This window comes from Trichechus manatus, unplaced genomic scaffold, assembly GCF_000243295.1.
Source record: "Trichechus manatus latirostris isolate Lorelei unplaced genomic scaffold, TriManLat1.0 scaffold00029, whole genome shotgun sequence".
Classification (NCBI taxonomy): Eukaryota; Metazoa; Chordata; class Mammalia; order Sirenia; family Trichechidae; genus Trichechus; species Trichechus manatus.
This window is the reverse complement of record NW_004443965.1, coordinates 1,383,259-1,394,931: the sequence shown is the minus strand read 5'-3', so window position 1 is coordinate 1,394,931 and position 11,673 is coordinate 1,383,259. Positions and strand designations below refer to the sequence as shown.

Sequence of the window (11,673 nt, the reverse complement as noted above, 5' to 3'; positions counted from 1 at the left end):
AAAGGTAGAAACAACCCAGGTGTTCATCAACAGATTAATGGATAAACAAAATGTGGTACATACAATGAAATATTACTCTGCTATGAAGAGAAATGAAGTCCTGATACATGCTATGATGTGGATGAACTTTGATAACATTATGCTGAGTGAAATAAGTTGGACACAAAAGGATTAATATTGTATGAATATCTGTAATACTTATATGAAATATGTAACTGGGCAAATGCATAGAGACAAAAGTTTATTAGTGGTTACCAGGAGTTGGGGAGAAAAGGGAATGGAAAGGGGGACCGAGTTTCTGTTTGGTGTGTTGTAAAACTTTTGGAAATGGATAGTGGTGATGCTAGCACAACATGGTGAATATAGTAAATGTCACTAAATTATACACTTAAAAATGGTTAAAACAACAAACTGTTTGTTATAGATATTTTACCACAAAAAATTTAAAGTACAAAATAAAACAAAAATCATTGTATCATGTTAAGCTCCTTGAAAAAGGCACCATATTGTTTTTTGGTCTCTCCAGTGTCTAGCATATTGCCTAGGTGCTAAGTCCTCTGTAATTCTTTGCTATATGAATGCATGAACCTTAGTGCTTCTCTTTTTGCTTCCGTCTACTTCTGTGGAGATATGGAATGACAGTGTCTTTGCTTAACACTATAATCATACTCAAAAAATGACTTGTGTATCTAGCTCGAGTTAAATGTAAATAACATGTTAACAGACTGACAATATTGGCCCTCAGTCCAGTGAAGTCTACTACATGAAGGAAGGACATACTTACAGATAATTTTTGGAGCCTTAAGATCAGCACTGAGAACAGACTTTGGTTTGCAGCAAACTGAGATGTTATAGTACCATGGAAACTTAAAAAGACTGTCAACCTATTTCCATTTTGCTCCTTCACAGTGAGTGTTCTCTATGAGAAAATTAGTATTATGGGTTTTGTAACTGGGTATGTAAGATTAAAAAAGAAAAATATTGTTATTTTTTTCAAAGAAATTCTACTTAAAGGTTCTTCTAACTTTTAAAAGATCAACCTTATTGAACTCTAGATAAACAACTATAATAATGGCTTTGTTAATTTATTTCAATAGAAGAGTTTCAGAAATAAAATCTGGATGTAGTAGTATAATCAAAAGAATACTTACACTCTCACTCTGAAAAGGATTTAAGAAATTTCCCCCCATTTCGCCATCATCCCTTGGAGTGCCCGGTTGATTACTCAGGCTCATATTATTGGGAGAATTCTGTAAACAAGATTTAGAAAACGAGGCATTGGTGAAGATTTTAATTTCCCTCTTGCATTGTACTGTTTCAAAATGAAATCTATAGCAGTATCTCTAAGAGCAAAAGAGACTTATAATTTTAATCTTAGATTTCTGCCATATATTCTAGTTCATTCTTTGCACCTTGACAAGTACTAATGCTTTCCCAAATGAAAATAAACAAAAACCAAAATAACCCATCACTTTTTTTTTTCTTGGTCTCAGAATCAATATTTATTCAATTTCCCATCCTCAGCTTATAGAGTTCCTAAAGCTCTGGAGAGTTTAAACCACATTCCCAGGAGGGGCATGACAAAGAGCACCTACCCGTTGATAAGGCATGGTAGGACAATCACTTCCCTTGGTAATTTTATTAATCCAATTTTAAAAGGTCGCTGTTTAAATAAACATTTGCTTTTAATTCTACACGCATTTCAAATAATAACACTATTTTAACTATTTTTTTTTATGTTAATCATAAAGAAAAAAGAAAGATAGCTAACCAATGCAGTTAAGAACAAGACAAACACCTTAGGACTTGAAAATTCAATATATACTTTTACAGAAAAAGAAGGCTCAAAAGTAAACTGCTTTAGAATCTTTTCCTATCATTACTTTAAGAGTAGATTTACTTTGGAACTTTTCTATAACATGGCTAACATCAGCAATTCAATCAAACACTAAGATAGCAGTAGCATGCTTCATGTGCTATTTAAATCTGCTAGTCTCATTATTAACTGTGCAATTTTAGCCATGTGAGGACATGTGATAATCCCACATCAATAGGAAATACAGAATGTCATTGACATATAAAATATGTTTATACAATATTACAGCTGTGACTGAGGGGAGTCTTTCAAGGTCCAATTTATGGACTTGCAAAAAAAACTTCAGGGTTAAAATTTTTTATCATCTCAAATGGAAGAAAGCTTTTAGAATTTTTCCCTAAGCCATTGCCACTTCATATTCTGTTCTGGGGTAAGTTTTTAGATGTTTTAAGAAAATTGCTCAGAAGGTTCTGACTTAACTAAAAACAAGTTATGTCATAAACATTAAAATTTTATGAACGAGCTATTCCCAAAAGAATGTGTGCTTTTCCAAAATATGGTCAAACTGTAAAGGAGAGGCAGGTAGATGAGCTGGTGGAGATACAGCTTGTATCTCATTGTGCTTGCGCACCCCACAGGGAAGATCTGAGAATGAGGATTCTCTGAAGTCCATAGGAGCTCTATATGCCCACAAACCTCAGGGGCTAAGGAACCATAGTTAATAACATAAAGAGGATTCTTTTTTTTGATAATTTTTTTCTCTGAAAATGCTAGCTACCAAAGTACGTAGAAAAGAAACTTTTACTTTGAAATGAACATGGATAATCTGAATGCCTGAACAAATATACTTAAGTAAAATTTAACTAAGTGTATTATTTTATAATAAAGTTTATTATTAAAGTTAATGAAATAATAAACTGTGTTTTGAAAATAGGAATGATAATTCTGACTTAGCTCAAAAAAGAAGCTAAATTTAAATATTGTCAGATTTACCTAAAATCTAAAAGTCCTTTTGGTGAAGGCAGATTTCTGTCATTTCACACATAATGGGGAAACTGCTAATAGCAAAATGAAAAATAACCTATATGTATGTGCGGAAATTTAAGGATGCATTTGGAAGCTGTCTACTTTTACATATTTAAATAAATGTATGAAATGAGCCCTCTCAACACATGTGTAACGTTCTCATTCCCAGGAGTACTCGAGGGGCCCTGAGGGGCACCATCTCTCTGACTCTGCTGGCACTCTCTGCTGCAGTACTGCCTTGTGTCATTTCTAGATTTATACTTTTGAAAGTTTAGCTGACTTTAAATCTAATTCCTGGCTCAAAGTGTCGACTTTAAAACATTTAGAATTAAAAGTTACATTGCATTGTTAATATAAATACTTCTACCATCAGTGTTACAATAGTTTCTGTTTTCCATGCAATCTCTTCATAGCATGGTAGCTTAGCGTTATACATGCTCGCTCTCTCTCTCTCTCTCTCTCTCTCGGTTTTAGTGAAAAATCAAAAGGACATATGTAACACACAAAACTGGGCTAATATCAGGTCTCTGAAACTTATTCCCACCCAGCTCACTGGACCATATCTAAAAAGCTTGAAGTGATAGGGCAAAATGTTTTTTACCTGAAGTAATCTCTGCAAAGTGTACGAAAACAATAAAAGCTCCTCAATGGCGAGTTTTAGAGAAAATGCGCTGTCCATGATCGCTGAGTGACATAATGAGGATATTAGGTTAAAGAGCACACTTAATACTGGCACTCGAGCAACAGCTACGACAGTGGTACAAAAGCCAGTCCAGAGCAGGTTATGAGGGTGGCAATGAAATGTGTACAGATACATGTTAGATTTACCTGTAGCTACAATTCTGTGCAGTTATCTCCAGTAGATTTTATCGTGAAGGTAAGAATGTAATGCACAGAAAGGGGTTAGGTTGATCTTAAAGGCACTTCAGTTGTTTGAGTACATAATTAGGGAGTAGGGTGTACAAAAGAATATCAGTAAAGATTACTTTTAGCTCTATTAGTATGTGTGTATACATACAGATGTGCACACATTGCATATATATGCACACACACATATATCTATGACTGACACATTTAATTCTCTCAGGCTCTGTTCAAGTTTATTTTGCTCTCTTATTTTATTTTGCAAGTATTCTTCCTAAGCCAAACCAAACCCCACTGCTGTCGAGTCGATTGTGACTTATAGTGACCCTATAGGACAGAGTAGAATGTCCCACAGGGTTTTCAAGACTGTAAATCTTTACAGAAGCAGACTGCCACATATTTCCCCCATGGAGTGGCTGGTGGGTTTGAACTGCTGACCTTTTGGTTTGCAGTCGAGCATTTTACCCACTGTGCCACTAGGGCTCCTTCAATATTCTTCCATATTCACTCTTAATTTAATAAGTTATTGTCCCTTCTTCTACCTATTCTCAGAAAATTATTCCAAATCTTTCTTATTACTGAAAAAGTCAACACCTGTAGAAACAGTTCTGTCTATAACTAGAATAAAAGAACACTGACATTATTCTAAGCCTTTTGGAAGTGGATTTTGCACTGATTTCTCGTAGGCTACAAATAACAAGTTTTATAGAGTGTTGTTTTGACTTTGCTAGTCCTCAAAAAGAAACAAAATGCCAGTCGTGGTTCTCCCAAGGGGTACAACTGAGCTAGAACGCAGACTAGCACACTGAGGTCATGGCCAAGATCTATGGTTGTTGATTAGTTTTCCTTTGAATGGTGTGAGATCTCTAACTGGGACTAAGGCTCTGGAGGTCAGAAAGCTTCAGTTGAAAAGAATATTTTCTGGAGGCACAGGAGGCCTGAATTTTGCTCTGTAAAAGTATTTCCTTATTATATTTGTTTGGTTCCCTCAGATGCACTGAGCTTCTTGAGGGCAGAGAGCTACCTTGTTTATCTTTGGATTCTCAGAGCTCAGCATAACGCCTTGGCACATTCACGTTTACTGACTGAAGGAACTCCTGCCTAACTATAAACCACTGGAGCACAGAGATTATGTTGTATTTAAAGAAGTCTTTTATATAAAATCTCCCCATAGTGTATATAAGACAATACCCAGTACACAAAAGTACACAACAGGTGGTCAATTAGTGCTTACTGAATAACCAGTGTATCATTAGGCAAGAGAATATTATCAGCAGTAGGCAGAGCGTAGTAGAAAAACCTCATATCCAGGAATAGGAATGGGGAAATAACAACAGATGCGATATAAGGGCAGAATAGAAGGTGGTATTTAACTAATCACTTTGACTCTGAATTTCTAAAGTGCTTTATAAATTACAAGCTACTTTCACATACAGAATTATGTTTACATCTAATGTATATGGTTATGGGTCATTACTGGAAATTTTTAGGAAGATGGCCAAAAGCAATGTGGGATCTGATCCTACCCTTGTGTAACTGAGAATTATCTCTAGATACTGGAACATACATCTCAAATATGGCATCAGTAGTTTTATTGGTGACCACAAAGCCCAATGTGGCTAGTATCAATTGTTAGAATTACCTGAGATAGCCAATACAATCAGGGTCACCTGATTTGCAAAGGCGCTTTCCAGAGAGAAGGCTTTAATGGAGATATATGGGGCATCTTACTTTGAAAACAGGCTTTTGAAGGCTCTCCATTAAATATATCTATCTATTTTTGGAAAACAAAAAGACCTTCCCGATTGTTCCTAAACAGACATCCACAGTGCCTGCAGAACTTGTTAGGCCATGCAGCCAGGCTGTGCAGGGATAATGTCAGAATGCCAAATAACCTTTTTTTTTTAGCTTGAAGTCTTAATTTAAAGTGTTTTGTATCTCAATCTTATTTTCCTTGGCATCGGAAATTGTACATTACTATACATGAATATGATTAGAACTAAAAATTAAGCAATCCTTTAATGAATTTCTGTATTTAACAACAGAGAGAAGATTTGTAAGAGAATCATTCTAGTGGTAGTAAATAATGAGTTCTTATTAGCCATTCTACATATATTTTTGACCGGCACAGAACTATTTTAAATTTATAATCACCTGAACAGTATTTACATATTATTCATCAAAAAAATACTAAGCTTTTAATCAAAGGATTAATTTTCGGTACTAAAACTATTGATGGAGGAAAAACAGATATATGCTATTGGGAAGGCTTACTTTCTTACTTGTTTTAATATTATTTTTCCCTAATTACATTTTTACTCCGTTTTGGGAAATGAGAATAATGTTTGAAGATATCAGCATTGCCTAATGAAGGCTTGAAAGGCTAATGAGATATATAAATGCAATGCCCTCATGACATAATAATTAAAAAAAAATTTACCTCTTCTCATGTTCTCTGGATTTCTTTATATTTTAAAAAGATCACCTAAGCTATATCCCTTTGATTTACAAATATGTGACATAATGTGATTAAATTGGTTACGGCTTGAGTATCAATCATATATAGCATCTCCTGTAAATGAATCTTAGCATGTTTAAGAACATTCTTAAAAGACTTCCTTTTATCCTTTTATACAGATTATATACGTTAGTATTTTTAACTTCCAATTAATTATATCTGGCTTTCTATTTTCACACTCTTATTTGAGAAGAAGATTCATAGAGTTACTCTATAACCTTACTGAGAGTTCAAAGTGGAATGAAATATTCATAAAAATAACACAGAGGACAGGCAGAACTCACCTTGGAAATACTGTCCATATCTCCTGAGCCTGAAATAAAATATAAAAAGAAAGCCTTCATTAGGTAATGATTTCCTTTATAAATTAAGTACTCCTTTAATTTAAATAAATGTAGCACTTTGTATTTTCCTTTGTATATCTCCTAAGATTTTGAATTTGAAAAAGTTCCCTTCCACTTGTATTGTACAGAAAATCAGTATGACAAATGTAAGTGAAAGTTCTATCTCTAGTTCCCAATCACATTTTTTTTTTAAATAATGGCAGAATGAAGAAAACCATCATTATCATAGATTCCTGAAAGGGAAATATTAACTAGAAGGATCATTTATATACATTACTCAATTCAAATTTTTAAAATGCACATGTATTGGCTGTTGTTAGGTGCTGTCAAGTTGATCCTGACTCACAGTGACATCATGTGACAGAGTAGAACTGCCCCATAGGATTTTATAGGTTGTAATCTTTACAAGAACAGACTGCCAGGTCTTTCTCTCACAGAATCTCAGGGTGGGTTTGAACCTCTAGTCTTTCAGTTAGAAGCCGAGCATTTAACCGTTACACCACCAGGGCTCCTTAACATATCAATGAATTACTAAATATATTTTCTGAAAATGATGCTTCTGTAAATCTGTTAAAATATAAAACGGGTATTTCCAACAATATCTGATAATATTTTTAACCTATTTTGCTGTGATAACTAAAAGCAGAGTATTCTTAATGATATTAACAATTTGACAGCAGTCAATAAATATTCATGGTAATGTATCAAAACTAAAAATGTCTGCAAAATAATATTGTGTTTTTTATTTAGATTCTTGGGAGAAATTAATAATCAATACTAATTTCTGATGTAGGAAATGGAATCATACATAGAACAATGATCAGATCTTTACCACAATATTAGCTTTATTTTTAACTATTTTAAACAATCAACTTGTCTGGTATAAAAATATTACATCTCAATAGTACAATATTCAGTCAATAGTTACAAATACAGTTAGAATTTATTAGCATCATTAATTAATAAATAGGCATAATAAATTGTTAAATACTGAATATATATTGCAATCATGTACATATATAAACATGTGCAACTGTAGAAAATAATGAGCTACATGCCAAGCACATGTGAAACTCTTCTACAAATTCTATTCTAGTGAACAATGTAACTCAGAACCTTCTAACTATGACCAAATACCACGCTTTGTGAATAATTTAAAAAATAACAAGATTGGAAAGTGAATTATTTTGTAATAAATTGGAAAAATAAAATTCAACACCAGCACTGTCCAATAAAACTTTCTGTGATGATGAAAATATGTCTCTGTGCTGTCCATCATGGTAGCACTAGCTACATATGACTACTGTGTGCCTAAAATGTGGCTAGTGTAACTGAGGAACTGAATTTTAAATTTTATTTAATTTTAATTAACTTAAAATATAACAGTCACACAAGGCTAGTGGCTACTACAATTGGACAAGACTAGGCAAAAATCTAGGCAAAACAGGTATGGATCCTTAAAAGCACAAAAGCCTGTCAACGCAATGCAAATTATTAATTGATTTATTGAAGTTATGTAGCTTTCCAAAGTATCAGAAGGAGGTAATTGCTGACCTCAGGTAGAAGAATGGAATCTGCGTATAACCTAAGTTATTCATGGGCAGTTTCTCCAATCCTGGTAAATTATGAACACTTTTCAGAAGGAAAAAAAAATTATCACAAACTCCACCTCCATTGTCAACTTTCAGTTTATTATGTTACTTAAATATTTGTATGTATATATATAAAACAAACCAAACCCGTCACCTTCAAGTCCATTCTGACTCATAGAGACACTACGGGACAAAGTAGAACTGCCTTATAGTGTTTCCAAGGCTGCAATCTTTACGGAAGCAAACTGCCACATCTTTCTCCTGTGGAGCAGCTGGTGGGTTCAAACTGCCAACCTTTCGGTTAGTAGTCGAGTGATTAACCACTGCACCACCAGGGCTCCTTTAAATATATACAAACATAGAATAAATGTCTTCTTTAGGGTTTTGCAATCAACCTCCTATACATACAGTGTATCAGTCAATTTCTCACTATGGGAAATGTTTTGTTCCCCTTGCAGATATCTGGCTTCATTTGCTATGAGGCCATCATTTACGAAGTATGTTTTCAACTGTTAAAGTCATACTACTTGACATCAGCTTTATCATGTATACAAAATGGGTAGGCTCTTCTACAGAGGAATCATTCAGCTTGTCCAGAATGTGATTGCCAATTTTATTTAAAAGAGAGATAACGATCAAAATGCAAAAATAAATAAAGACAGTTTTGCCGAGCACTGAAGTTCCTCTGAGACTGTGTCCATAGACTTCCAGAGACAAAGAAACAAGTTGGGAAGACCGCAGTCTTCTAGGCCAGGCATGCATTATACAAAAGCCCAAAGCAGCAATGTTTCCTTTACCATAAAACACTGCCAGTCACAGATTTTGATAGGTTAAATACCTGTGAATATGAGCTACAGCAATTCTTACATTTCCGATTTGAATTGTCTCCATTCATCTTAACCAATTACATAGATTAAACTATCAGTCAGAGGTAAAAGTTGAAGCATTTCAAAATGAACTGCTGTATGTGGAAAAACTCTGCAACCATCCACTATACAGAATTAACTTTTTTGTTTGAATTTATTACTAAACATCAAATTTAATATCCTTACCTAAAGAGCCATTCATGTGATGTGATTCCATTCCTCCTAAGCCACCCATTGGACCATCTGACCCAGGGCCCATTGGAAACTATTTAAAAAAAGAAGAAAATGACTAATCACATTGAAAACAATGGCTTATCTCAATGTTACAACAGTATTTACCTTTAACATTGTTAAGACATTCTCACAATTTATCTTCATTTTCAATTTATGGAAATTTTTCCTAGACTTTTTTCAGCCTTGCAGATTCTCTAAGTGGATTGATCCACCTCTTTCATCTCACCTTCTCTATGTTCCAGCTTTCCAGGCTAATCCTCATTATACTCAAATTTTTCTTCAGATATACTCCACTTGAAAGCCCATACATCCCAGTGCAAATGAAGTGATAAGTATTCTATGATAACTGACAAATTTGGCTTTTATAAACCACAGGTGGTTCTTAAGAAGCAGCTAAAGGTGTTGGCTTATTAATAAGAAAGATTCAACATCATTATGCCAACATTAACATTTTTCTGAGGAGATAAGATATTTTTGTTCAAATGGATCATAATAAATAATTTCATCTTACAGGTTAAATACATTTAACCCCTTAGGGATAGCTGAATATAACTAATTCTTCTTGGCAGTCTCAACTAAGTCAATTCAATGACAATCAGATATTCTACAGCAGTTAAATTAAAATTTTTCTAAAGCGGCGGAATTCTATTTTTATAATGAAATTTTACATTAGATACCCAGTATAAATCAATGTGAACAGATGCACTGTGGTAGAGTTGGAATACTTCTGAAGAAACCCAGAGCCCAGTTTGAAGACAAGTTATCTATTGTTACCACCTTACTTTTACAGTGAAAACAGCCTACTGAAACCACTTGCTTTAAAAAATTTCCATGCCAAAAGCACCTCTTCCATGCCTTATGGTACAGAATGTTAAATGTGGTGTGTGTGTGCATGTGTGTGTAAATACTGTGGTGGTGGTTACTAATCATGCAGGCTTTTTGGGAAAGAAAAAAAAATTGCCCCAAGCAGACAACCATGTATACCACCAACTTTCTGTGGAAATAAGATGGCTTTCCATCTCTGTGAGCATATGAACCACATGCTTATAAATTTTCCCAAGAGAATGACAATTTTGTTGCTAAAAATTGATTATATAAAAGCACAAGTTGATTTTCAGTAAACATTTTGAAATACGTATGCTTCAATGATAACTCAAAAAGATTAACTTTGAACCAACTACTGTTATTCGACTTTTCTCAGAAGCATAGTTTAGGTCTGGGCTGAGAAACTGGTGCCACTGAACCCACTGGCCTGTGAACTTACTTGGTCTGGCCCTTTTTTCTGGCCCCTCAGTGTTTTAAAAGACGCTGAGACTATGCGTATGTATGCTTGGTCAGTTTAGCACATAAACCTGTAAGGCTGGCCCAGAGAGGGCATTTGCTTTTTCTATCCCTGGTTTGGATAAATGACATTTGAAATACTGACATGTTCATCTTCTACTTTTCTTGGATCTCTTATCTTTGTATCAAGTCGGAGAATCAGAATGGAACATACCTGGATCATATCAGTTTAGCTGCCCACAGAAATCAGGTCTTCAAACCACTTCATTCTGGTTTGAACCCCTGCTGAGACTTTGCATTTCCACCCCAGATATACTGAATTAGAATCTACAAGATCCCCAGGTGATTCTTATGTATAATAAAATTTGAGAACCACTGCTCTACTGGTTGATTCTGAGAACTGGTGCCTAACCAGCAGTATTAACACTGCCTGGGAACTTGTTAGAAATGCAAATTCTCAGCAGGGGTTCGAACCAGTTCGAAGCCCTGACAGAGATGTCTTCAATACCATATGCTCTTGGTTTCCTCCTTCCCTCCTTATCTTTCAAATATTACCAAGTTTTAAGATATAAAATTCTAGTATGAAGAACTTTTCTATATCTTTTGTGACACTTCGTATTCAATGTCTTTTAATATTCAAAATGCCTTTAAGACATCGTTATTGTATGACATCAAGTTGATTCCAACTCATAGTGACCCTATATGACACAGTAGACCTGCCCCATAAGGTTTCCTAGGCTGTAAGCTTTCAGGGGGCAGATCGCTAGGTTTTTGCTCCCATGGAGCCGCTGGGTGGGTTCGAACTGCCAACCTTTTGGTTAGAACCTGAGCGCTTAACCATTGCACCACCAGGGCTCCTTTTCTAGACATTAGGGATAAGAAAGTCTCTTTTTCTTGAAAAACAATTGTATAAAAAGAATGGTGATAACTGAAGGTAGTACTGTCCAACAGAAAGAATACGCAAATCACAAATGTGAGCTACGTAAGCAAATTTAGATTTCTAGTAGTCATCGTTTCATAAATAAAAACAGGTGAAGTTAATTTTAAAAATATTTTATTAACTCAGTATGTAAAAATTACCATTTCAACATGTAATCAGTATAAAATTTTAATGAAATATTTCACTTTTTTT

General features: G+C 34.5%; 1 protein-coding gene across 1 annotated transcript in view; it reads right to left on the bottom strand.

Annotated features, from left to right (window-relative positions):
- Window positions 1-11,673, bottom strand: part of SSBP2 (single stranded DNA binding protein 2) — a 319,116-nt gene that overhangs the window by 8,574 nt on the left and 298,869 nt on the right. Inside the window, exons 15-17 of the mRNA XM_004374454.2 lie at window positions 9,213-9,291; window positions 6,509-6,537; window positions 1,152-1,250 (exon numbers count right to left, since the gene is read on the bottom strand). Of these exons, the coding sequence (XP_004374511.1) occupies window positions 1,152-1,250; window positions 6,509-6,537; window positions 9,213-9,291 (207 nt within the window). The remainder of the gene's footprint in view (window positions 1-1,151; window positions 1,251-6,508; window positions 6,538-9,212; window positions 9,292-11,673) is intronic.